Consider the following 25,838-nt stretch of genomic DNA (forward strand, 5'->3'; position numbering starts at 1 on the left):
AATGGGGGTGGCCCCCCGAGAAACAGCTGCCTCCGCCCTGGTTTGGGCCAGACAGGCAGCCCTCGAAGCAGCCCTTTTTGGAAGGCAGGGGGCCCTCCCGAACCCCTTTTCCTGCTCAGCTTTTCCTGAAAGCTGAGTCTGTCCACACTGGGAAATTGCAAATCGTTTACATGGGGAATGTCAGCTGCCCACATATGAAAATACACACATCATTAAGCCCTAAGTGCTTGCGTCTGGAGATAGGACATTCTCCTGAGCTGACCTTTTGTTCACTGATGCAACCGCTGCTCATGAGCACGAGCTCCTCGGTGGGATGCTTTCATATGTTGAAGCGAAGCATATGTTGGCCATTAGCCTGCGTGTGTGTGTGCGTGCGTGCGTGCGCGCGTGTGCATGCTTGTGTGGTACGTATGATACCACTATACAAATAGCATTAATCCAAACACGCAGAGTTCATTTCATCTCATTCTCCAGCCCCCATGGGCCTCCAAGACCAAAGTCCCATCCTCCTCGGGAGATCTGAGAAGGACTGTGACATTCTTGGAGGATATGGCGGTGCTTAGCTTAGGGCTAAGGCTCTCTGACTAGATTACCTGGGTTTGAATCCTGTCTTTGCTCCCATGCCAGCTGCGTGACCTTGGGCAAGTTACTTAACTTCTCTGAGCTTATTTTTGCATCTCTAAAATGGAGATTGTAATAATTAAAACCTACCTTGAGAGGGTTAAAAAAGATAACCCCATGTAAAGCTTCTAGCACTTAACATATGGTAGGTGCTCAAGAAATGGCAGTGATGGTGATGGTGACACTTTGGGATTGGGTGGAAGGTCTTGCCTGCTCAGAAAATCAGCTTGGATGAGGTTCTATTGGAAGTGGGTCCTGAAGACTGGGTGGAATTTGGACATGCCCTGATGGGGCAGGAAGGGCTTCTTCCAAGGGAACACGCAAAGGTCCAGCAGCTAGAGAGCTAGAGCTTCCCAGGAAGAGACGAGTATGGGGTGAACATCCATGAGCAGAAGGCAGGGGCGAGAAGCAGATCGAGAAGGGCATTTGGGGCCAGGGCCAAGAAGGCAGTGGGCTTTGTCTTTTGGAGTGGAGACCATCTGTGCTGTGTGGTTTGGAAAAACTCCCCTGGCGGCAAGAGCAAGTGGTAGCAGGTAAGAGAAGAGAATTCTTGAATGCAGGGCCGTGAGGTGGGGACGGAGAGGAGGGGTGGGTGGGAGACATACCAGGGTTAGGGTTGCTGTATGTGCATGTCCGTCTGTGAGGTGGGGACAGGCTGGATTTGAGTGGGGCCAATGAGACCGAAGCTATGTCCCTCCCCTAGAGCTGGCCCAGCACACCTGGTTCCCGGCTGGTGCAGCTCAGCCCTTCCAGGTGTTAATCCTGGCTGTACCGTGGGCCACAGTGTGACCTTGGAGGGGTCCCTTCCCTTCTCAGTCCTTTGTCTCAGTTAACCCATCTGTGCCATGAGTGACTTGAGCCAACTGGGCCCTGACGGATCTTTCCAGGGGAGCCCTCTGTGCTCTCTTCCTCCTGTTCCACCTCAGGTCCTGTATCTGTGAGCAAGTGTAGGCTCTGTGTTTCCAGAAGGTTCTGAGGGTGACCCCAAGGGCACTTACTTCAGGATTGCTGATGACTACTAAGGAGGTGTGGGAGGTGGTTCTGAAGAGCCTTTGACAGCCCAACCATGCCTCCATCCCTGTGTGTCTCCAGAGACACCAGCCACGTACAGCTGATTCCTTCTCCCGTCTGACATCTTTAAACCAGAGACTTTGAAGCCAGCAGATGCTTCAGGAGCAAGGTTTTCAGACATGTGGCGTCCCTCACTCATGCAGGAAGTGACGTCCCTTTCTATTGCTAGTCGTCCCAGTGCAGCGGGAGACAGCAGTGCCCACGGGGAGCAGATGCAGCGGTCCATGAGAACCAGCCTCACAGAGATGGCGGCGCCCCGTGTCAGTTGCTTATTTAATATCTTCTAGATGAGTCCTCCTCTCTTTGCGCACCCCCTCCCTGCTTTCTCCAGCCTCCTGGCCTTTGCCCCTGCCATGCTGGCCTCCTCCACCCTTGCAAATCCCACCTCTCCAGCACGGTCCTGCGCTCGCCTTCCCTCCCGGGGGCTCCCTCCCAGGCCGATTTCTCATTTTTCCCCTCAACTGTTATCGCAGAGGCCGCGCTCCTCAGGTCTGAGACGAATCACTCGGTAATTATTTCAGGGGTGCCATCTGGCCTCCCTACTCCGAGGCCGGGAGGCCGGGCCACCCGGGAGAGTGTGCAGCGAAGCGCGCCGGGAGGGGCTCACGGGCGCCACCTGGTGGGCAGACCGCTGGGCGGGCCGAGGCTGGATGATCCGGCCTGCGGAGGCAGAGCTGGCCTTGGGCCGTCGCCTGCCCTGGGGCGTCACGTCTCTCGCCGTGAAGTCAGTGAGGGTGGGCGTCGGAGCACCCTAAGCAGCAGAGCCTTGGGTGCGGCAGGTGATCAGCACCTGCTTCCTGGGTTGAGTACCAAGTAAAGCACCGTGGGCTGGCTTCCTGCCCAGGCCCGGGCCCTTGCCTCCTCACCGCCAACCCTCCCTCTCGAGCGGGCCTGAGTCCCCGAAATACCCGGGGTTGTCCCGCTTCGGGTTCGCACGGAAGGCCCTTGGGAAGCGGCAGTTCTGACCTGGGAGGGGTGGAGCCTTGAGCCCGTGCGCGCCCGGTGGCCCTGAGGCAGCTCGGGGCTCCCTGTAGGTACGGAGTTAGCCAGGACGCCCCCCAGGCCAAGCGCGTGGGCGCTCCGGATGCGCTGCCAATGCTGGGGATTATAAATGCAGCTTCAGGCCCGGTCCTTGCTGCTCGGCTCTTCCATCCAGTCGGATCTCCCACCGCCACCTCCCGCCACACTCCCCATCCTCTGCTTTACGAACTACCTTCTCTTTAGAAATCCTGAGGCCTCCAGGGCACTGATTCATCACTGGTCATCCATACTGTGCCTGCGCATTGCGAGGTTACTGTTTTGATGGAGCAGAGGGTAAGAGAGGTCTGGCTTAGGCCACGTGTCAGAATTTAGGGTCACAGGCAGGCAGTGGAGGCAGCGTGAGGCCCCAGAGAGCTTCACGGGGGGGGGGGGGGGGGGGGGGGCAAAAGGGAGGAGAGGGGCCTACAGGAGAGTGAAGGTGCAAAGCCCACTGGCCCCCTGCATCCAGCTCAGGGGTCTTCCCTCCCTGCATGCCAGGTGGCATGGCGGGGGGGGGGGGGGGGGGCTCTTCTCACTGTGCTGTGGTACCCAGAAAGACACCCATGCCTCCCCACATCTTGCTGCCTCAAAAGGTGCATTCTGGTTCACATGGGCAGCGGGGGCTGCCTGTATCCCCAGAACCCGTGCCGTAAGCATCGGGAACAGCGGAGAGTGAGTCTGGGCCACCAGGGGAGGAGGTAAAAAAGAGCAGATATTCTGAGGGATTCCGAGGGGGACTTAGAGCCTGACACGCATGGGGGGAGTCTGTCCTACCAGGTGAGGGCCCAAGTTCCTCTGGTACAGGAGATGGATTTAAGGTCAATTGCTCATTCTAAAGGGGGATGTAAAGCAGGTTCTTTCCCCCAAGGGCGAAGGGGGCTTTTATCCAGAGGCACAGACTGAGAGTGGATAAAGCACACCCAAGCTTTAATGCCCCCTCTGTTCCCCAGCAACTTTGGGGGGAAACGGTGGAGAGGAGCCTTAGCCAAAGAGGGGAGCACGGTGCAGATTCTCTTGCTCCAGTTGTGATTTCAGGGGCAAGACAGGTGCTCCCTGCCACCTAGAGCTCCTCAAGGAAGCAGAGTTCTTTTCTGTCAGTCTGGCTGGAGGGGAGAGGGCGGCCCCCAGCAAGCACAGCCATGTCCCCAAGGCACGTCATGCTGTCTTAAGCTATCCCAGGAGTTGGCCACGGAGCAAAACTTATGAGCAGCTGGGTGTCATCCTGTCATCAGAGTGGACTGTCAGGCCAGGCTGGGCAAATGATCACATGGAGGCTGGCCAGCTGGTGAGCTTCCATGCCCAAGAGCAGCAGGAAGCTATTCATGGTGGGGCCTCCAGCAGAGAAACTCTGTCCTCAATTTCTTCCTCCTATCCTCGGAAGCTGCCCCACCAAGAGCTAATTCCACACATTTCGGAAGAAACTTGGTGCCTAAATTCACACTGTGGTATTAAAAGTCAAGGCCTGCTAGCCGGAGCTACTTGAGACCATCTGGTGACCAAAGAGATAAAGTGTCACTTCAAAATATTGCTGGCCTGAGAGGGTCCCAGACCCCAGGGGAACCTGTAACAGAGACCTCCAGCAAGACCTGTTCTCCTGGCCGCTTTCAGCCCTGCCAACGTCTAAGGGCCTTAGGGCTTTCTCTGTTTGATTAGAAATTAGAGGGACATCTTTAACATGGAGGACGATGGTCCCCAGCCTTCTCCCCACTCTGACCCTCAGCTTCCCCCCAGAGGGACAGTTCCTGCTAGAAAGAGCCACAGTGCTAACCACAATTCTCCTGGCATTGCTGAGCCCACCTGGCCCCAAGGATACACTCCCTCCCTTCCCTAGCCCACCTCACAGGCCTCCTGGGACCAGAAGGGATTAGCTTCCTGGAATGAGATCTGAAACTGTGGAATTCTGCCTTCAAGCCACAGGGGATGGTGTGCAGCGGGCTGTGGTTGCTGGGACCCCAGAGCACTCAGAGCGTCTGGTGGCACTTTGTCTTACGTGATGTGTTAGACCTCGCACTCAGCCTAGGGTGAGCCTTCTTCATGGGTCTCCCTTGGAAGCGGACTTCTCTGAACTGGAGGGGAAGGACCGATACCTTCCAATTCTGTCGATGCACATTGCAAGTGTCCCATGGAAATGTCCCCTGGTTGCTGCTCCTCTCACCCTCCTGGCAAGTTTGGGTTTCAGTTCCCAACTTAAACCGGCCAACAGCTTCTTACTCCCTTACTGGCAGAGGCATTACTCTCTGGAGTCACTTGAGAGGGGGTTTGGTTGGAATTGCTTCATTTCTTCATGTTGAGCCAGAGACTGAGTTTAAACCCATGGTCATCAAACCGAACGCACTGCTACCCACTCATTAACTCCTCTTAGGGCTTTGAGCATGGGCAGCATCCCCAGAGCCCTCCCGCCAACCCACCCCCGAGAATGAGAGCAGTGGGACTCCATGTGCACAGCTGGGTCGCCCCTAGACCCTGGGCCACTCCTCCCATCGGCTGAGGAGGAAGCAGAGTATGGTCCTCCATGGGAAGACCCATGGGGCGTGGAGGTCTAAGCCCAGATTCTGCTTGACCTCTGACCCTCTCCTCCCTGAAACCTTTCCCAGATGACCCCACCCCGTAACGATCTCCCTCTCTGAGCCCAGGGGCTCGTTGCCCTGAGCTGTGCCATCTTCCATTTCAGTTCTTCCTGCCCATCCTGAGGGCTGAGGGGCTCCTGGGAGATGGGGGGTGGGCGGGAGGGGCACAGGTGGCCCAGACACCCGCCACCTTCAACCAGACTCACTCCAGACCCACCCACCCAACTTGTGTTCACAACCCCTGTCTGCCACTTATTGGCTGGGTGACCTGGTGTCAAATGACTGAACCTTTTTGGACCTCCATTTCCTTGTCTGTGAAATGAGCATTATAGTAGTATTTACCTCTCGGAGCCGTGACGAAGGTTAGATGAAATAATGAATGTAAGGTCTTTCTCACAGTGCCCGACCACAGTTGGCCTTCAGCAGGGGCAAACCAGAGCTACCCATTGGTTTTAAATAGTGGGTCTGTAGATAAAGTTCATTTGGAGGAGGAAGAAGTTTGCTGGAAAAAAAAAAAAGTGTGAGAGCCACTGAGTTTCAGTGGGCCCCTTTTACACACGACCCCATGTAGCCTAGAGAGGCGAGAGAACTTCCTGCTAGGATATTACCTGATTTCTGTCTTTCCTGTCTTGTTGGAGAAAATGTGCTTTGCAGTCAGGGCCACACTGGCTTCACCTTTTAACACCCCCACACCATGCCCAACGCCAGGTTCGGTCCACTCCGGGTAAGGGTGGGTCCTCCCGGGGTGGTGTCTGATGGCAAAACAGGGGTGCAGCTGAGTGCATACAGGTGGGTAACCCAGGTGCCTCTTCTGAGGTCCAAGAAGTGGGGGTTTCTCCCCATGACTGCCCCACCCAGCATGTCTGTTTGGTCTTTGCTGACTCCTCCCAGATTCAGGTCACATCCTGGCACGCACCTTGTTTCATGTCACTCCTTCGCATACGTACCGTGGACACCAGCTCTGTGCTGAGTACTGGGCCCTTCAAGCCAAGGTCGTCTGGCCATCAGCTCTTGTGGCGCAAATTTGCCCATGGCCTCCGTGTTTGTTTTAGGGTTTGATTGCTCTGAAGTAGCCCAGAGTTACTGATCCCCAAGAGATTTCAGCTGCCAGAATTCCCAAGAAAGTCCCCCAAGTCTTAGAAGCGACCTCCCCCCCCAACTGTCAACCATCTCTGCAGCAGCTCCTGCCTGTGACAGAGGGGATGGAAGCACACAATGGCCCCAGAGGGTGGGCCGGTGCTCGGGGCTCCAGTTTCTTGGTGTGGGGCTCCTTCTGCAACATCGAGCATCTTTTCTGCATCAAGGTTTTTAGTGTGAGGGGGAGGAACAGGGTCAGGGGGAGGGAGCCACCACCACCCAGGGTTGGTGATGGCCAACAAGCCTGCTGTGTGGCGTCATTGGGTGAGCCAGCAGCATTTACCTTCACCGTGGCTGCCCCCCAACACCTGAGGCTCCCCCCACCGAGGGCCCTGATCTGGAGGGGGCAGAGCCTAGGAGAGAAGAAAGAAGGAAGGGACTCAGGAATGTGGGCCTTCAGAACCACGATGAATAGAAGATGAGCCACCAATTTCATTCATCCGGGTCCTGCTGCTGTGGGTGCCCCTGCCACCCCCGGAGTTGGACCCCCCCACCGCAGAAGACACCCAGTTGGCCTCTCAGGGAAATCATCTCCATAGTCACATTTCAGTAGCTGAAAGGAGAAAGCAAGCCTTTCAGATTTCAGCATCTTTGGGGGAGAAAGATAAATCTACATTCCATCTTTCTGGGCCCATTCCTGGCAATTTTCTCAAATATCCCTGTAATTTGTTTAAAACCCACCTCATCAGCCCAGCTGGTGGTGGAGGGTGAACAGTCAGAGGAAGGGGGCAGGCTTCTGGTGGTCCTAGAGTCCTCCCGGCCGTGGCTCCTGCTCGTGGGCAGGACACAGAAATTCTCAGAACTGTCCTTTCATGCTTGAAACACTCAGGCCGCAGCTTCCCGTGAAAGAAGGGAATGACAGTAATGATGTTTACTGCACGCTCCCTACCAGGTACCACGGTCTGGGCCACTTGCCTGACCCAAAGGATTCGTTGATTCTCTCTGAGAGAAACTGTTATTCCTGAGCATCTTCCTGATAACGGGGGACTGAGTCCCAACCAAGGTCCCACAGCTGCAAGTAGCAGGTCTGGGCCTTGCTCCTGTCAGTCAGGCGAAGCTGTGCCCACGGAGCACCCCTCTTCTGCTGCTGAGCTGTGCTTTTGCTGGCCCTTCTGCCCATTCCAGACCTTCTCACGCAGGACCTCAAGGCTGGGCAGGTGTTCACCTTGCCCTCTGAGCAGACAGGCCCAGCCTGGGAAGGGGCACCTGCAAGCTCCCAGGGGGCTGGCCGACCAATCCATCCATGTTGCACAGCTCTGGACACACATCTCGTTCAGGTCTGACCCCAAGCCCAAGACACAGGGACATCATTCTCAGCGTGCTGCAGATAAGGCCAGCAAGGCTCACAGGAACCAAGTGACCTCCATGAGGTCCCACAGACTGAAAGTGGCAGAGCCAGAAACCTGGCCCTACCAGGTTTGGGAGGTTTGGGAGTCCTTCCCAGGCACCCAACCCCCACTGGGCTCGTTCACCGCCTCCCAGCCCACAGCCACCTCTGCGCACCCCTGAACGCGGCATGTGCTCAGGGCCTGGAGTGGGCGGAAGAGGTGGCACCCCCTCCCACCCCTCACTGACACGTCCTTTTCTCTTCCTCCAGTCCCCAGTTTTCATTGCCCAAGTTGGCCAGGACCTGGTCTCCCAGACGGAGGAGAAGCTCTTACAGAGGCCCTGCAAGGAACTCTTTTCTGCCTGTGCACAGTAAGTGCTCCCTCGCTCCCCAGGCCGGGCCTCAGGCCCTTCAGCCTCCTGTCAGCCACTCGGGGCCCCGGAGAGAGGCTGCCCCTACCCTCCACCTGGAGCGCCGGGCACCAGGGCAGGTCTGCCATGCCCCGGGGGCCCCAGCCAAGCCACCCAGCTGTTTGTATACTTCTTAGGAAGGGAAAAGATACCCAAGTGCCAAGTCCAAAGAAAACATCTGCCTCCAAGGGTGTTGAAAGCAAGTGGCTCTCTAGGCTGTTGAGACAGAGGAATGTGCAAAAACTTGACCCCGTCTGGGCGGTTTGGGAGTCCTTCCCAGGCCCCCAACCCCCACGGCTGCCAGCAGCCAGAGCCGGGTAGCGCTGCTGTGGGGCGGGCGGCTGGAGGCTGCCTTCTCAGCCACACCCCATCACCTCGTCTGTGGGCCTTAGGGCCATCCTAATGGATAGGAGACAAGTTGGTGGGTGTGCTGCTGGCCCGACACCGGTGAAGCCCCCACCTGTCCCTCGCACACATCCCGGGAAGGCGCGCACACGTGCCTGTGTCCACACAGGTACCCTACGCCATACGCTGCACACCAAAAACCTTCCGGAGCCTGATCGCCCCCCACGGCTTGCTGTGCGCCCTCGTTCAGCCTTTGCCCCACAGACAGCGGGGCACCTGCTGCATGCCTGGCACAGTGATAGGTGCTGAGGGTGCCATGGTGAGCAAGAACCCAGGCCCGGCTTTCATGGAGCTTAACAGCCAGGCGGGGAGGACATGAAAACCAGTGACCCTGTGCACTGTGGGACGAGCTGGGAGCCCCCTGTTGAGAATGGACATTTAGGGAGGGCCAGCCGAGGAGAGAGACCCCCCCCTCCCCGCCACGAGGAGAAACAGACCCGGTTGCTGTGCTCTTGGAGCTGGCTGAGGGTCAGATATGACAGCGGGTAAGGCCCCTGGGCTGTCACTGTGACCCTGGCCCCTGCTCTCCTGTTTGGCAGGAGACAGCATCCAACAAGGTCTCCACTGTACATGCTGCTCCCCCCCACCCCGTCCCGCACCCACAGGTCCCAAGTGCCTGGGCTAGATTGGGCAGCATCACCACGTTTTAAAGGAACGAAGCCCATCCCTGCCTACAGCCAGCTTCAGAACCCTGCGGGCCTGGCCCTCAGCAGGTGACCAGTGAATTCTGCTGCGGGGATGGAAACCTCCCAGTGGCTTCACTGGTCCTGGACCAAATCCAGAGCCTGGGCCCTCGGGCGCTGCATCCCTGCTCTGCCCACCCCCGCACACACACCCCTGCACCCAGTTATTCTTCTGTCCTCACTGCAGCTCAAGAGTCCCTTCTTGAGAGAGAGAGAGCTACCTGAGCCCCCCCTCCCAGGGACCTCGCTTAACCCTCCCTCATGATAACCTGCTTCTGCAAGCATCTGTTTGGTGGTTGTCCCATGTCGCAACAGCAACCTCAAGCTCACAGCTCTGCCCCGGGCCTAGAGCCGTGCTGTGGTGGGGACCCAGTAAGTATCCGCACGATCAGGCAGTCACTGTGGTAGAACGATGGGCCTCTGAGGCCACTTGTTACCTGCTGGATATGTATACAGCTCTGCCCGGCTGCTTCAGGCCGGGATTATAAAATGTTTGTTTGTTCCCTCTGAGCCAGGTCTGTCCACGACTACCTGAAGGGAGAGCCCTTCCATGAGTATCTGGACAGTATGTATTTTGATCGCTTTCTCCAGTGGAAGTGGTTGGAAAGGTGAGTGCACCCCGGCACAGCCCACCTGCAAGTGTATGCCAATGTGCGCGCGTGGTAGGGGCGGGGGGGCAGGTTTTCCACCTGGGAACTCATAAAAATCAGTTACCTCCATGGGTCCATGGTTCAGATAAAATTAGCCATTCTCTTGTTAAGTTCTTGGCTATTCTTCTAGAAATGCTCTGTGCTTATTAAAGTGTGCACGCACACCCACACACTCATAAATACATACATACTTATTCTTACTTTTTTGGTTCACTGTTTTTGGGAATCCTCCCTCTGCCAGCAAATAAAGAGCTGAATGAGTGGCACATCCCTGATTTAGCTCAGTCCCCTGTCAATGGACGTGGAGGTTGCCCCCAATTTTGTGTACAATCTTCCCTAAATAACGAGTAGCTTTGTACATATATCTTCACATACTTTTGCAAGTACATCCATAGAAATCCCAGCAGAGGGATTTCTGGGTCACAAAGCCCCGATGTGAAACCGTGAGGGACCGCTAACTTGCCCTCCCACACAGCTGCCCCCCAATTCCAGGCCCTCCGGTGCCCCAGTGCCTGCCTCCCCTCCACCTCATCAACACTGTTCTCGTGCTTTCCTGGCTGGTGTGTGAGCAGCAGGGTTTCCTTCTTGTGTATCTTGTCATCTCTAATAATGGGTAAAACCGAGCATCTTTTCATGTTTTGTTTCCTGCCTTCTCTCTGCAAAGTGTTCTCACAAACATGGCGGTGATTTGGCCTGGCAGCTACGGCCTCCGTGTGACTGATGAGGAAGGAGAGCCCCCGAGAGGGTGTGGCCCGGTCACACAGCAGGCCAGCAGTGCGCCGAGGGGGGGCCCTGGCCCAGGACCCCCAGCACAGGGCTCTGCCCACCACACTGTCCCAGAATTGGCAGAATGAGGCAATGCCTGCGTTAAATCCATGCTCTGCTGGTAGACAAGGGCGGGGAGCACCCCCTTCCGCAGCCCAGGGGTCCCTGCGCCTGAGGCCTGGCGCTCACGGGGATCTGGGGCACCCTCTGGGCAGAGAGCCAGGAGCCATCTTGCTTCTGCCTGTCCCCACCTTCGCTGGTGAGTGCCCTGCAGACACTTAGGGATGCCCGAAAAGCCCCATCCACGACCCTGCCCTGCCCACTTCAGGAAGCCCGGACGGAAACACCCAGCTCTGTACCACCGGGGGGAATGACAGTCAAGCAGGGGGCAGTCTCCTCTGTGGGCCCCTCACACGTACACATCGTGGCTCTGGGAGACCCGGGGAAGTGGGGGTCAGCGTGGACATCCGGCTGAGGGCCCTGGAGGCCACAGCCTGGGTCTGAGTCCCGGCTCTACCTTCTCCCCAAGGACCTCAGCAAGGGCTGCTCACCCCTCCCCACCTCAGTCTTCTTATCTGTGAGATGGGGATGCTAATAGTGCCTGCCTTTGTGGGCTCAGGTGCCGACGAGCTGAGGTAAGCGTAGTACATGCCTATTAGGCAAGAGCTCAGGAAAGGTCAGCCATTTGGCCCCGGGAAGTCAGGCGCTGGATACAGTTGTTGTGCTATCACCCTCAAGCGTCTGGTATGGGAGGGAACCGCTGACCCTTGTGTTTCTGATGATCGCAGGACAGTGTGGTGGGGACGTATTCGTCACCCCCAGAGCCCCGGGCTGTGTGCCACACAGCCTGATCTCTGCCCACCTTCGCAGGGTGGCAGTGTGGGGTTGAGACCCTGGATGTGGGCTCTGCAGCAGGTGCCTGGGGATCCAGCCCCAAAGCCGCCACTTACCATCATGACCTTGGCAGCTTGTTTCCCTTCTCAGGGCCTAAACATTCTCACCTGCACAACGGGGACTCTGCCACCTCCTAAGGCAGGAGTGAGGATTACATTAGTGCATGTGCAAGGTGCTTCACTCAGTGGGGACTGTAACCATAAAGACCCCAGAGGCGATGTGTCCTTTGTTCCTAGAGTTCTTTTTTTTTTTTAAGATTTTATTTTTTTGACAGAGAGCATGCAAGCATGTACAAGCAGGGGGAGCGGCAGGGGGAGCGGCAGAGGGAGAGGGAGAAGGAGGCTCCCCACTGAGCAGGGAGCCTGATGCAGGGCTCGATCTCAGCACCCTGGGACTGTGACCTGAGCCGAAGGCAGACGCTTAACCGACTGAGCCACCCCAGGTGCCCCTATTCCTAGAGTTCTAATAATGACATCTGACACACAGCAGCTTACAAAGAGCCTTGGGATGCAGATACCTTTTCAATGTTGTTTTACTGAAGATGCAAGGCTCAGAGAGGTTGATCGATTGGCCCTGGGTCACGCAGCAAGGGCCTGGCAAGGCTGGAACCTGAATCCAAGGCCCTGCGATCAAGTCCTTCACCCTTATTCCACCCAGCACTCTGTCCAATAGAATCCTTTAGCTGTGGCCACTGGCTTTGATTTTACTTGTCTGCACTGAACACTTGAAATGGAGAAACAGACTTAAAATCTGCGTTGACTGCGAAGCAGTTAGGCCCTTTTGTGGGCATTAAGTTGTTGAAGGCACTAGGGCAGGACCCTGGCCTAGAAATGCCCCTAAATGACTGACAGCACCCTGCTTCCTCCCTTTCCTTTTTCTTTTCTTTTTTTTTTTTGTTAACAAAATCATGGCCTGTTCATACTGTACTGTTGAAATATTAAAGGGATTTTCTCCCTCCCAAGGTTAACCGAGAAATTCCTCGGAGACTGTATTACACTCATTTCCCCTAGCAAAGGAGCTCTGTGGTAATGCCGACCAACTGTTTGTTCTCCATGTATCGTAAACTGTTAGGCCCAGGCGCCTTCATGTGGTTTCGAGGGCAGCTGTAGAAACGCTTCCCGGGGCCGCATGGCGGATGCAGCCACATGGCAGGCCTCGCTGCAGTCCAAGCGCTTGTGTGCAGGGGGACACAGAGCCATGGAGAGTCTGCAGAGGGGCGGCCCTGTGCTCCCAGTGGGGAGATAATCAGTGTGCCGCGCCCCCCCCTCCCCCACAAAGAAACAGAAGAGAGAGCGAGTCAGGGCACGTGGACTCCAGACAGGCGTGCTGGTGGGGGGCGGGGGGTTCAGGGCTGTCCTGTGAGAGGTGTTGGTGCCGAGGACCTTCGGGACCCAGCAGCAAGCAAGGTTGCAACAGAGGGTTCATTCAGGAGCTGCTGGGTGACCAGAGGCTCACTGGTCTTTCTCAAGCTGACCCAATTATGTGGGCCAGCTCAGTCCCACTCTGGTGTGTGCCCTGGTCCGGCCTCTGCGCTGGGGTTGGGGGTGCTCAGGAATAGTCCTGGAGGTCCAAGAGCTGAGCTGGACATCCTAAAAGCAGATTGTTCTTTATCCATTCATGGTCCAAGGACACTTAGGTTGTTTGCATCTCTTAGCCCTTGTGAATAATGCAGTGGTCAGTGTGGGAGGGAAAACGGGGTAGATACATACAACGGAATATTATTCAGCCTTAAAAAAAGAAGGAAATGCTGCCATTTGTGATAACATGGAGGAACCTGGAGGACGTTACACAAAGTGAAATAAGCCAGCCACAGATCCTGCATGATCTCACCTAGATGTGGAATCTAAAATAATGGCCCAGTCATAGAAACAGAGAGTGGATGGTGGCTGCCAGGGACTGGGCGTGGGGGTAGAGGTCATGGGGAATGTAGGTCAAGGGATGCAAGGTTTCGGCTAGTTCTGTGGGATGAATACGCTCTGGAGAGCTGACGTACAGTGGTGGGACTCTAGTTCACGGTACTGTATTGTGTGCTTTAAGCTGGCCAAGAGGGTAGATCTTAAGTGTTCTTACCAGCGAGAGGGAGGAAGAGGGCAAATGGTAACCATGGGAGGTGACGGAAACTTAGCTGGATTGTGGTGATCCTTTCACAATGTGTGCATTTATCAAAGCATCACGTTGGATACCCTTTGTCAGTTGTACCTCAGAAAAGCTGGGGCTGGGGGCAGCTGATTATTTTTAGCCAAACAGGCCAGTGATGAAAAAGCCCAAGCTGTCTGCACCCTGGAGTTCTTCGAGGCAATTTTAGATGACCGTTTGTTTATTTACTCCGTGAGGTCCCACCCTTGCCTCATGATCAGAGGGTCCGTCTGCTTAGACATAAATGGCCTTAGCTAATTAAAATGGGGGTCGGGAGACACAGAGCAATGGTTACTTCACAAATACCGCTTTGGGCAGACAGGATCTTCTGGTGCTGCGGAACGACGGGGGAACTGCGATAAGGGGGCCCTCGGTGGCGGAAGGGCTGGGGGCCTGCCGTAAAGGACGACCAGCAGCCTTTCTCCCTGGGGACAGGAGGTGGGCGGGCGGACCAGACGTGCAGGTGCGGGGAGGGCTGTTGTGTCTTCCCTGGGACACCTAACCTGTGCGGCTCCTGGCCCTGCAGAGGACACTGCTGCCTTCTGAGCTTAGCCACCTGATTTTCCCTGGGGAGAAAAAGGGGGACCACACGGAAAGTGTGGTGAAGCAGCTTCTTCACGCATCTGCTCTTCCCTCCACGCAAGCAAGCGAGCGAGCGAGGACTGCTCGGGTCCCAAGCCACACGGGGCCGAGGGCGGGTGGCCTGGGATTTGAACACCCAGCCCCAGAGCAAGTGCTTGAGGGACCCATCCGCAGTGATGATTCCTGGCTGGTTTGGAGGGCATCCAGTGCCACCGTCGTCTGTTTCTTGTGGCTTCTGCACCTCAACACCTTGGACCAATGTTGGATTCTTGCTTTTTTCCAGGCAACCGGTCACCAAAAACACTTTCAGGCAGTACCGAGTACTAGGAAAAGGGGGCTTTGGGGAGGTGAGTGAACATCCGCATCTTCAGTGGGAAGTTCCCCTCCTCTGTCACGGTTTCTGGCCCTTCCGAATGCGCCTACGGCGTCCTGCGCCCCCTGGTGGGCAGGGAGGGTGAGGCATGAGGCCTGGGAACAGGCGGTGCCACTGAGGTGGGCAAGGAGGCTGTCTGCAGGGCCGGTGGGATGGAAGTGCTCTTGGGGCCCGCCTCAGGGTTTGTGTCTGGAGAGGAGAAATGGGCGTTCTTGGCTGTCTTTGGGGGGAGGAGTGAGGGCATGAGGGGCCCAGGCATCTTGGCCAGATGATGCCATTACTATGTGCTAATCTTCCCAGTCTGTGAGGCAAGCCTTGCTATTCCCATTTTAGAGATGAGGAAAACTGAGGGTCAGAATGGTTGATGACCCAGCCAAGGTCACGCAACCAAAAAGGGGTAGAACCAAGAAGATGAGAACCCAAATGCCTTGGCTCCTATTCCGCTGAATTATGAAGTCAGAGTTATCAGGGGTCTGACACCAAAACAAGCCTCCCTTACCAGTAGCTGGTGCTGTGAAATCCCCAGTTAGCAATGGTTGCATCTGGTGGAAGCTTGGGACGGAGAAACTCTAGTTGCCTCTCAGAGAGGGACAGCACTTGAGGCTTTGGCCGGTCATGTAAACACCAGTGTAAATGGTTGGTTGTGCACCTTGAAAAGCTAGGATTCACCTAAGGATAGAAGGAGGGAAGCAAGGGGCACAGAAGCCAGCTCTTGAGGGCAGGGCCTGGGGCGGCAGTGGGTCCAAGGCCAGGCATCCTTGGGTCCCGTGACTGAAGCACCTTCAGGCCAGGCTCTGATGCATCAGGTCTCTGCCCCGCCGACCCAGCCTACTGGCCTTGGAGGAGCCTGGGGCAGGCCTTCACCTGTCCCATACCCTTGGCTTCTCTCTTGCACCTCAGGTCTGCGCCTGCCAGGTTCGGGCCACGGGTAAAATGTATGCCTGCAAGCGCTTGGAGAAGAAGAGGATCAAAAAGAGGAAAGGGGAGTCCATGGCACTCAACGAGAAGCAGATCCTAGAGAAGGTCAACAGCCAGTTTGTGGTGAGTGTCCAGGGCCCAGCGCCAGGCCACTCTTCTAGTGACCAGGGCTTCTGTCCCTTGGGAAGGGGGGGTCCTCCAGTGTGGCAGGTTCCTATCCCCCAGGGAAGTGGAGTGCAGTGAGAGGATTAAGCAGCAGAAAGGCGACCAGGCCTTCCCTCCATCACAAGGCTCCCCATGGCCAATCGTGGCTGACTTGCTCTGGTCACTCGAACTGGCCTGGCTCCCCTTTGTATGTGGGACCAAGGCCTCTGTTCTCTAGAACCACCTCGTAAACTCCTCAGTGGAAAAAGCAGCCCACCTGGGCCCAGCCAAGGAGCTTTGTTTCCACAGACCCCCGCAGGCTGGTTTCATCATGGGGGAGACCTGAGTGTCGATATCCTGGAGAGGTGCCGTCTTGTTTATGTTCATTGTGTTACCACGTCTTGGTCAGGCTTTGCTGTGGTAACGAACTACCCCCCAACCCGAAGTAGCTGGACACAACAAAGACCATTGTCACATACACAGAGTCCAGCCAGATCCAGCCACCCTCCTCCATCTTACAGCTACCCCACCTAGAGTCTTAAAAGCGTGTGCTGGGGGATTTGCCCAGGGACCCTCACTGCCTCAGCCGCAGGGACATGCCTCACGCCGCCCACAGTCCGTGGGCCAGAACTAGTCACTGCAAGGGCCGAGCCAGCTGCAGGGAAATGTGGAAGAGCATGTGGGTGTTTGGTCAGCTCTCAATCCCTCTGCCACATGTCACTATAAAAAAACATGTACAGGGTGAAACTCCTACAGCACAGAGAGGTACAAAATACAAATAAAAGCCTCCCTCTTCGGGTAGCCATTCTAACATGGTGGATTCATGCAGAGCCTTTAATATTTTTAGCCAGTGGAGTCCTACCAGACGTCTTAAGCTGCAGTGTTTCCCCTTAAATTGTAGGTCTTTTCCTGTGGCCAGACCTACAGCTGTAGCTCTTTTTTTTACGCTGTGCACCCCCCTCCCTGCTGTCCAGCACGGAGATAACCCATCATCTGTGCAACCAGTCCCCACCACTACGGATCATTTCTGGTGTTTAAGCCACTGCCCTGTCCACCCTTGCACATCCCTTTGGCGCAAGTCCATGAGTGTGTCCGTAGGATGGATTCCTGGTGGAGGAATTGTGGCGTCAGAGGGTGTGTGCATTTTCCATTTGGTAGCAGTTCCCAAAAGGCTCTCCCATCAAGGTGGTGCTGGTCAAACGCCCACCAGCTGTGTGTGAGCGCCAGAGATGCCATCAGCCTAGTGCTTTCGTCATTCCCCAGAGGGCGTGGTTTTATAAGGTGACACTCAAAGGGGACAGGAGTGTGCGCCTCTGGGTCTCCTCTCAGGCTGCCCCCAGCTGCCAGCCCCCTTCAGTGGGGACCACAGGTCACTGCCTCCATGCTGCCCGTGGAACCCTCATCAGTAAAGGAAGGGGCACCCTGGCTCTTGTCGGGCTTGGTGATGGTGGGTGCTACTTGGGGGGGAATGGTGGTGTGCCTGATAAATGGGGTGGCACGTCTTCGAGGGCCTGGACCATCCTCGACTGTGCCCCATCCACTGCCCCTGGCAGGGAGTTGGCCCAGCGCCCTCCATGAGCCCCTCCTTGGCGACTCTGGGCAGGTGTGGGAGGGAGGGCCAGCCTGGCCCCTGGCACTGAGCACCATCCCCAGAGCCCTCCCGCTCAGCTCCCATTCTGTTTCCTTTCCTCAGAAATAACTCCCATTGTTCCTGGCCTTTGCATCCAAGGTGTATGGCCCAGCCTGTGCCCAGCCTGGTCCATGGTGGCCAGATTTCATTTGGACTGGCTCCCTAGTGGAGAAGGACGAGTACCACCCAGTGGACTTTGCCTCAGACCCAGTCCTGCTGCCTCTCCCACAACCCTATGGCCCCTGTCCATCCTTGGGCAGCTGGTCTCCACCAGCAAGGAACTAGGTCCTCCCTGTTAATGGTCCCTTGGCCCAGACGTGTCCTGCATGCAAGAGGAGGCAGACTTTGCCAGACTGTGTTCCCCTTCACAGAGTCCCACTGGCCACCTCCCCAGCCCACTCCCAGCATCCCTGTGGTAATGAGACCCCAGCCCAGAAGGCATCTGGGCTCTTCTTTTCTTGACTGGCCAACAAGGCAACCCAGAGACTTCAAACGAAGGGGCTTTTTTGTTTGTGTAAACACACGCGCCATCCTGTCAGGCTTCCTAAAAGGGCAGAGTACCAGCCTGCCCTCCCCGCTTTGCCTCCTCACCTGGAACCACGATATCAGAAAGTGTGTCCTTTGTCAGCCAAGAGGGGCAATGGGCAAGGGCGCCATGAGGCTGTCAGGGTGCAAGGCAGTGGCATGAAGCTGCTGAGGACCCCACTCCAGCCACCTCCCCCAGCTCCAAGGACCCTGAGGAGGATGAGTGGAAGTGGGTGGCAGTCACTGGAACCTCACCATGGTGCTGTCTTGTGCTCCCAGGTCAACCTGGCCTATGCCTACGAGACCAAGGATGCGCTGTGCTTGGTTCTGACCATCATGAATGGGGGTGACCTGAAGTTCCACATTTACAACATGGGTAACCCTGGCTTTGAGGAGGAGCGAGCCTTGTTTTATGCGGCAGAGATCCTCTGTGGCTTAGAAGACCTCCACCGGGAGAACACTGTGTACAGGTGAGCAGACTCGCTGTCCGGTCCTGCCGCCAGAGACTGAGTGGGGGGCTGACCTGCTGCATCCTCGGTCAAGCGGGCACCCCCACCCTGGGACTCATGCCCTGGACCACTTGGGGACCAAGTGTAGGAGGTGATGTTCCCTCAGAATTGGGGAGGACGGGCCAAGCTACGGGTCCCGTCCAGCCCAGGGTGCGGGAAGCTCAGAGCCTGCCTCAGAAAGACCTTAGTAGCGAGAAGCAGGCAGCAGAACGGACCTCGGTCCATCCTTCTCCGTCCGACTTGATGGATTCCACAAGTAGTGGTCTTCAAACTTTTCTCACTGACCCTCTCAAGGAAATCTGAAAATCTGTGTGCCCTTATACAACACAGAAGCATCTGAAATAGTTCATCATCTGTTAAAATAGTGGCTAATATTTTGAAACTGAACAGTTGCATCACATTTTTAAAGGTATCCAGTAGAATCTGATTGCTGTGGCAAAGTGATTTCCACCATTATCCATTTTAAAAATGCATGAAAACTCTTTAAAGGTGAGGGATTCTCTATCATCCTCTTCTCCACCCCCACAGAATGTTATTATAATGTCATCTTTTTTTTTTTTTTTGCCTAAAAGTCTGTCATTGATCATCATGGAGCTCTGCAATAGATGGATATATATAAGATTTTTTAAAAATTTCCTTTGACCACAGGCTTTAAGAGTTAAAATAACTTCTGTTGAGTTGCCGTTGTAATGATTATTAGTGGAACCCTTTTCTACCTGGGATCCTGGGGGATTTTACACCGTGGAGCAGGGCACCATAGTTACCGGGGCGGGAAGGAACCTGCTTCTCTTCTGTCATTTGGAATCTGTGCCACCGAGAAAGGGCAAGTGGGAGGGGAGATCCCAAAGAATGCGGGGACATTAGATCTAGAGGATCTGGAAAGGCAGAAAATTCTTGAATTTTCTTCTTTCGGTATTCTCGAAACTGGTAGCACACAGGAGCCCCCTAGACGGTTCCCGCAGACCCAGCGGGCCTGCACACCCCAGCGTGAAGACCTTTGCCACGGAGCTCTTGGCAGAGATGATCTTGGGGAGTCCAAGAAGGTTTTGAAAACAAGAAGGAATGGTCTTGATGACTTGCTCTTCTCCCCTCCCCGCCCCTTTCTCCCCATTTAGGCTTTTGTTCTGTTTTCATTCAAGTGAGAAGAGAAAAAATTCCCTAAGGGTTGAAAAAAAGAACTCTTCACTTGATTGCTTTTCACTCAAAACAAAAAGAAAGAGGGGCCTCCAAGTTCTAAGCCCTTATTCCCATGAAGAAGAGAACCATAGCACCTCCCTGGCCTCCACCACTTGCCATGGCCTCTCTGTGGGTTTGGGTTCTGGCCCATGCCTGCCAGCCAGCCATCTTTCCAACCCTGTGGCTGCTGGCTTGCTGAGGTGATGGATCTTGCCTTTACTTGGTCAGCTGCCATCAGTTAAATAAGCAAAGCCAGTTGGTTGAGAATCACATCCTCAATCCAGATGCTGATGGCTTAACTGAGTTGCACACGCTATCCTATTGGCTGTTCTTTTACCCAGAGAGGACCTTCTACTTGTAAAACCAGACACTTCTGCCGCCTCCCTTCCGCAGCGGGGAAGGGGGGCACGTTCTTATGAACAGTGATGATGTAATCAAAGAGAAGAGACAGGAGGGACAGAAGGACAGGGGCGTGCCCTTGCTTGTCACTCCTGGACTGGGAGATGTGCCAGGCTCCAGGGGTCCCCTGCCCAAAGGGGGTCCCTCCCTCCTCGACCATTCTCTGTCCCAGATCTGCAGCTGGTGCGGTGTCCTCAATAACTTTTCGCTAATTCCCAGGCCCCGTTCTGCCTTCAGGGCATCCCAAGGCATCCTGAGACCTCCAGCTGTTCCCAGCCCTGGAGGGGTCTCTCACCACACCAGCCAGAAGCATGCTCCGCCCTGGTACCAGCAGTGTGCGGATGGGAGCCAGGGCTGGCCTTTGCCTGACCCCTTCCCTGACATCTCCAGGGTCCGGAAGATCCTGGCAACAGCGGCATTTGTTCTAAATACCGGGAGGAGGGAAATTAGTCCAAGATTGTCTGGATCCAGAGAGAGGCCAGGCAACATGAGCCAAGAGGTGGGAGGGAGACATGAAGAGGGGTCAACCCAGATGCCATGCCCTGATGCTCAGAATGCCCACACTCACATGCTTGCCATCTTTTCCTTTCAGAGATTTGAAACCCGAAAATATCCTGCTCGATGATTATGGTAAGTTGGGGAGCAGCTTGGGAGACCCCTTTCCTGCTCTGTAGCCAAGATGAGCGTCACAACCCAAAGGGAGCAGTGGACCATCTGGCAGAGCCTCTCGGAGGCATGGCCCTGGGACCATGGGAGGGCAGCGGGCGAGTAGGAGGAGCACCCACCCCCTCCCCCCAATCCTGGGTACGGGGAAGGCAGTGGGCATGGATAAAGCTCCTACGTGGTGCAAAAGTGGGGTGACTTGGCCAAAAGAGAGAAACAGAGAGAGAGAGCACTGATGGAGGAGTCTGGAATTTCAGAGATCCTGGGCAGTACTTACTTAACTCTGACACAACTTTCCTGCACCCCATCTTCCTTCCTTGTGAAATGGAAGCAGTGGGCCCTGCTCTGCCCACATCAGAGGGCGGGGGCGCGGTGGTAAGGCTCCAACAAGATAGCGTGATCAGCTACGGCCAGCCCTGGACGTATTCAGCATTATTTGTGCATTATCACTGCTATTTTCTTCTGTGTGTGTGTGTGTGTGTGCACGTGCACACACACACACACGTAACGAGCAGCTACAGTAACGCCTCACAACTGTTTAGCCTTGCACAGCCCAGAAATGGTGTTCACACCCGTTATCTGACTAGATCTTCCCATGTCTGCAGAGGGGGCAGGGCCAGCATCCCATTTTTTTTTTTTAAGATTTTATTTATTTATTTGAGACAGAGAGAATGAGAGAGAGCACATGAGAGGGGGGAGGGTCAGAGGGAGAAGCAGACTCCCCGCCGAGCAGGGAGCCCGATGCGGGACTCGATCCCGGGACTCCAGGATCATGACCTGAGCTGGAGGCAGTCGCTTAACCGACTGAGCCACCCAGGCGCCCGCCAGCATCCCATTTGACAGATGACAAGATTGAGGCTCAGAGGAGCCAACCTGCCAAGATCACCCAACAATATCAGTGGGGAGCTGAGACCAGAAACCAGGGGTCCCCCCAGCATTGCCCCAGGCAGAGGGGAGAGAGAACGGGAGGCAGGTCGTTGGTGACCTGGAGGGAGGTTTGAGTGTTGTGCTACCATGTGGAGGAGTGAGCAGAGGGTCCCAGGCCTGCCTCCCCTCTTGGATGAGCCCAGTGCCCACTGGGGTTCTTGTTCCCTGCTGGTCTCGGAACCGTGCCCACCACTGGTCTGCAGCCCGATGGCTGGAACCTGCGTGTTCTCTTCTCCCCACTTTTATCAGGGGCTGCCAAGCAGGGAATCCACACAGCTCTGGCCTGGGGGGCAGTTCCTGACTTTGGGCCTCGCCAGGGTCCAGGCTATGGGGCCGTGGCAGGCACTGACAAGGAAGAGGGGGCAGATGTGGCCGTGACCCAGCCCGGGTGGGCCGTCGAACCGGACAACAGCGAGACAGACCTCTCAGCACTGTGTTTTCTTGGCCTCTGGGGGTCAGTCCCAGACTCCGTTCCATCTCTCAGTCTCCCCAAGGCCTGGATGACTTCACTCTGTTTCTCCAAAGGGAGAACACAAAGAACCTCCAAAGATCAACAAGGCAGGACAGGGAGTTGCTTCCCAAGTTGCTTTGTAATTTTTCCCCTTAAGCAAATTGTAAAATTTCAGGAGAAGCTCTCATTTTTCCCATGAAGCAATCCCAGAATGAGGCCAAGGCGTTTTAAACTTGGTGATCTCAGCCTTCCAAAAAGCCCATGAGGGCATTTTACGAGGTAGGTTGGCCATTGTCCAGCCAAATCCAGGCATCCTTTCCTATCTTTATGTTTTCTTCCTGAAAAGTAATGATTGACCCACGTCCTCTGACACCTGGACCCTCCCAAGGGTCTGCAGTCACCCCGAGGGGACTGATGATGATGCCCCTCCTCGCCGACAGATAAAAATGTGAGAGTCTATGTGCCTTGCCCAGGGGCACACGACAGGTCTGTGGCCCTGCCCAGGGTGGGGCACACGTCCACATGACCGTCCCGGGGACCCGCTGACTCTGCTCTTCCCACTCAGGCCACATTCGGATCTCGGACCTGGGTCTGGCCGTGAAGATCCCCGAGGGAGACCTGATCCGCGGCCGGGTGGGCACCGTCGGCTACATGGGTGAGTGTGGGTGCGGCCCCTCCCCAAGCGCACCTCTTGGTGCCGCTCTGACCAGCAATAGAGCCGCAGTGGGCAGTGGGGGGTCTTGGGGAGAGGCCTCTGAGAGGAAGGAGGTCGCTCGGAAAGGCCCAGAAAGGAGTGCAACACCTGCTGTCCCCAAGCAAGATGCTAAGTGGAGTCCAGCCTCCCTGCCCTGCCCCCAGCCCCTCATCCCGCACGCCTACTCCGGGACCATCGTCCTGAGGGCTGCAGGGAAGAGACTCGGAGCTCCGTCTGGTCCTCTGGAATCCCCCCTCCAGTCGAGGACATCCCCAGGCTTCCTCCTGCACATGGTGCCTCACACACATATGCCCGCACACCCCAGGAGGTGGGGGCTCCGGAAAGCTCTGGGAGCCGGGGATGTTGTCCTCTGCCAACAACACTTGCCCAGGATTCTGTGTGTTGTTCTGCTGCTAGAAGATCCTTTTCAGATCGCATGTCATTTGGGAGCCTGTCGGGTGTGTACCTACATATATGTGGCTGTGTGTATCCCCCTGCCAGTGCTGATGGATGGATGGATGGATGGATGGATGGATGGACAGATGATAGAGCGATCGATCTGCGCGTCTTCGTGGACACCTGTGTCTGTCTCCTCTTGCACGGAGTGTTGCACGCATCCATCTGCAGGGCCTCTGTTGTATGCTCACGGGCACATGTGTGGATGTTGGTGACCTGCCTGATGACATGAAGCTTATCTTTTCTGTACTTGTATGGTTAATCTAGAATTCATTTTATCAAAATAGTAGGGAAGCCATAGTGAGAGCCTGTTTCAATTCCAGGTAAACTTAAAATCATCTTTCCTTTGGGTGGACACACCTTCATTCCTGGAAATAAATGTGGGTGTAGCACCTACTCTGTGTCCGGTGTCATACTCCTTACTGGGACACAGCAGTGAATAAGGCAGCTCAGATTCTAGTGGGAGAGACATTTCCATCCACTGTGGTCAGGCTTCTGAAGCCACAGTCCGAGCCCTTCAGGAGCACAGAGGAGAGCAGTCAGGGCAGGCGCCCTGGAGGAGGTGGTGTTTATGGCAGTTGGTGAGTAGGAGTCCACAGGGGAAAGCGTGTCCCTACCGTGAAGCTTCCGGCCTTCTGTAAGCAACACCATCACTGCTGGGTGCAGGACGCTCCATCGGTGTGAGCCTCAGCCCTGGGCCCCCGTGCCCCAGCTCTGTCCGGTCACCAGCTGTCTCTTACCTCTCCTGGCTCTGCTCCTCTGCCCACAGCTCCGGAGGTCCTGAACAACCAGAGATACGGCCTGAGCCCTGACTACTGGGGTCTGGGCTGCCTCATCTATGAGATGATCGAGGGCCAGTCGCCATTCCGGGGCCGCAAAGAGAAGGTGAAGCGGGAAGAAGTGGACCGCCGGGTCCTGGAGACGGAGGAGGTGTACTCCCAAAAGTTCTCCGAGGAGGCCAAGTCCATCTGCAAAATGGTGAGCTCCTGGTGAGCCTGCCCTGCGCCGAGAGCAGCAAAAGGGCTGAAGCGGGCAGGGTCGGGGTGCAGTAGGGCAGGAGTCGGGAAGCCCCCAAGCCAGAGGAGCGAGCACTCCCTTGTTGTGGACTGGGGTGGTCGGCGAGGGCTTCCAGGAGAAAGCCCAAGGTGGGGGCAGGGAGGCTCCAGGACAAAGGAAAGGAGGTAGGTCCCCCCTTAGAGGGGAACTGCATGAGACACCCTCCATCCAGCTTTGGTGGGGAAAATCAGCGTGGAAGAGAAAGGAGGTGATCCCAACTGGTTCCCCAAGACACAAAGGGATCTTGGGGCATCCCCTACCCTTGACCTTGGCCCCCTGCAGCCTCAATCTCTGGATCCCTGGGCCCTGGCTAAGGTCAGCAGGTGCAGCACAGGTGGTGGGGTGGTGATATTTTCAGTCTTTGAACATCTTACAGCAGTTTTCCTTCCGCTACATGGAATGCTGGTCACACTGGCTTAGGTCCCACATGACAGCAGTCTATGAGTACTGGGATTTGATTGTTCATGGGGGAGGGCACAGGTGGGGAGTGACGTTTAGACGGCTGGGCGGGCAGGGCCAAATTGCGGGGCCGGGAGGCTGGATGGAGGAAGCAGTGATGGGAGCCATCAAAAGCGAAGCTGGGAATGAGTCCGCCCCGGCCCGCCGCCCTTCCCCTCAGCCCGGGTAGGCCCACCCCTGGCCAGAGGCGGGCAGATCCCATTCTCACCTGGCTCTCAGGCTGCCAAGTTCTGCCTGCGTCCGCTTGGGGCCCTCCTCCCTCTGGTGCCAGGCCCAGCTGTGGGCTCCCGCTGCCCTCCAGTGCCGGCCACGAGGGGACAGGAGGGCCTGAGCACCGGGGACCCGGGAGCCCACAGACTTCCTATCACTGGGGCACAGCAGATGAGCAGGGCTGAGGCTGGAGGCTGCCGTCCCTGCCCCCGTGCATGTGCATAAACCATGAGGCTGGAGTGTGAGAAGCGCAGGCCCGAGGAGCTGATTAAGGTAGCAAAGCTTCTGCTTCCAGAAAAGCCGAGGCTGCCCTGTTAGTGGCCTGGGAACCATGTGGTGTAGCTCCCCGCCCTGAGGAGTCCCCTCTCCTGGAGCCGTCCACCTGCTGTCTGACCACTTCCTCCCACCCACTTCGGTCTGGTGTCACAGAGCCATGGGAACAAGGATTTAGGGCAAGAGCTACCATTTGACCACTTCCAAAAAAGAGGAACCATGTATCTGCCATTACGTGTGTGGGGGACCCTGAAGGAGGGATGGCGTGTACACATGCAAACACCCTCCCAAACCACACTGCCGTGGACCCGGAGTCTATCCCGTGGGACCAAGCTGGGCGAAGGATAGAAGAGGGAGGTCATCAGCCATGGTCAGAGCATCTCCAAATGTCCCAGGTCAGGGTCGGGGACTCAGAGAAGCAGAGCAGCCCCGGCAGGACATGGGACATGCAGAGGGGACAGAGAGGCGGAGAGGGTCCCCTCCCTGCCCGCTGTTGCTGTCGTCCTCCTTGGTGCCCGGCTTTGGGGCTTTAGGACCAGGGGCCCTAGTGGCCCTCTGCTGCCCCCTGGTGGCCACCAAGGGAAAGGCGGCGAGCTGAGCCTGGGGCGCTGGACCCACATTGGCCCATTGGGTGTCAAGTGTCAAACCAGTGTCCCCTCATCTTTCTCCACTGGAAGAACTGACAAAGCCTTCTAGCCTTGCTTCAT

General features: G+C 56.2%; 1 protein-coding gene across 2 annotated transcripts in view; it reads left to right on the forward strand.

Annotated features, from left to right (window-relative positions):
• GRK5 (G protein-coupled receptor kinase 5) overlaps window positions 1–25,838 on the forward strand; it is a 212,254-nt gene that overhangs the window by 175,708 nt on the left and 10,708 nt on the right. For both annotated transcript variants that reach the window (XM_045878958.3, XM_045878959.3), the window contains 8 exons: window positions 8,014–8,114; window positions 9,757–9,849; window positions 14,552–14,615; window positions 15,542–15,682; window positions 18,138–18,328; window positions 20,535–20,572; window positions 22,549–22,638; window positions 23,903–24,111. In XM_045878958.3, coding sequence (XP_045734914.1) covers window positions 8,014–8,114; window positions 9,757–9,849; window positions 14,552–14,615; window positions 15,542–15,682; window positions 18,138–18,328; window positions 20,535–20,572; window positions 22,549–22,638; window positions 23,903–24,111 — 927 coding nt within the window. The remainder of the gene's footprint in view (window positions 1–8,013; window positions 8,115–9,756; window positions 9,850–14,551; window positions 14,616–15,541; window positions 15,683–18,137; window positions 18,329–20,534; window positions 20,573–22,548; window positions 22,639–23,902; window positions 24,112–25,838) is intronic.

Source organism: Mirounga angustirostris, unplaced genomic scaffold (genome assembly GCF_029215605.1).
Source record: "Mirounga angustirostris isolate CCGP_5_RB_7025 unplaced genomic scaffold, mMirAng1.0.hap1 SCAF_6, whole genome shotgun sequence".
In the NCBI taxonomy this organism is placed as follows: Eukaryota; Metazoa; Chordata; class Mammalia; order Carnivora; family Phocidae; genus Mirounga; species Mirounga angustirostris.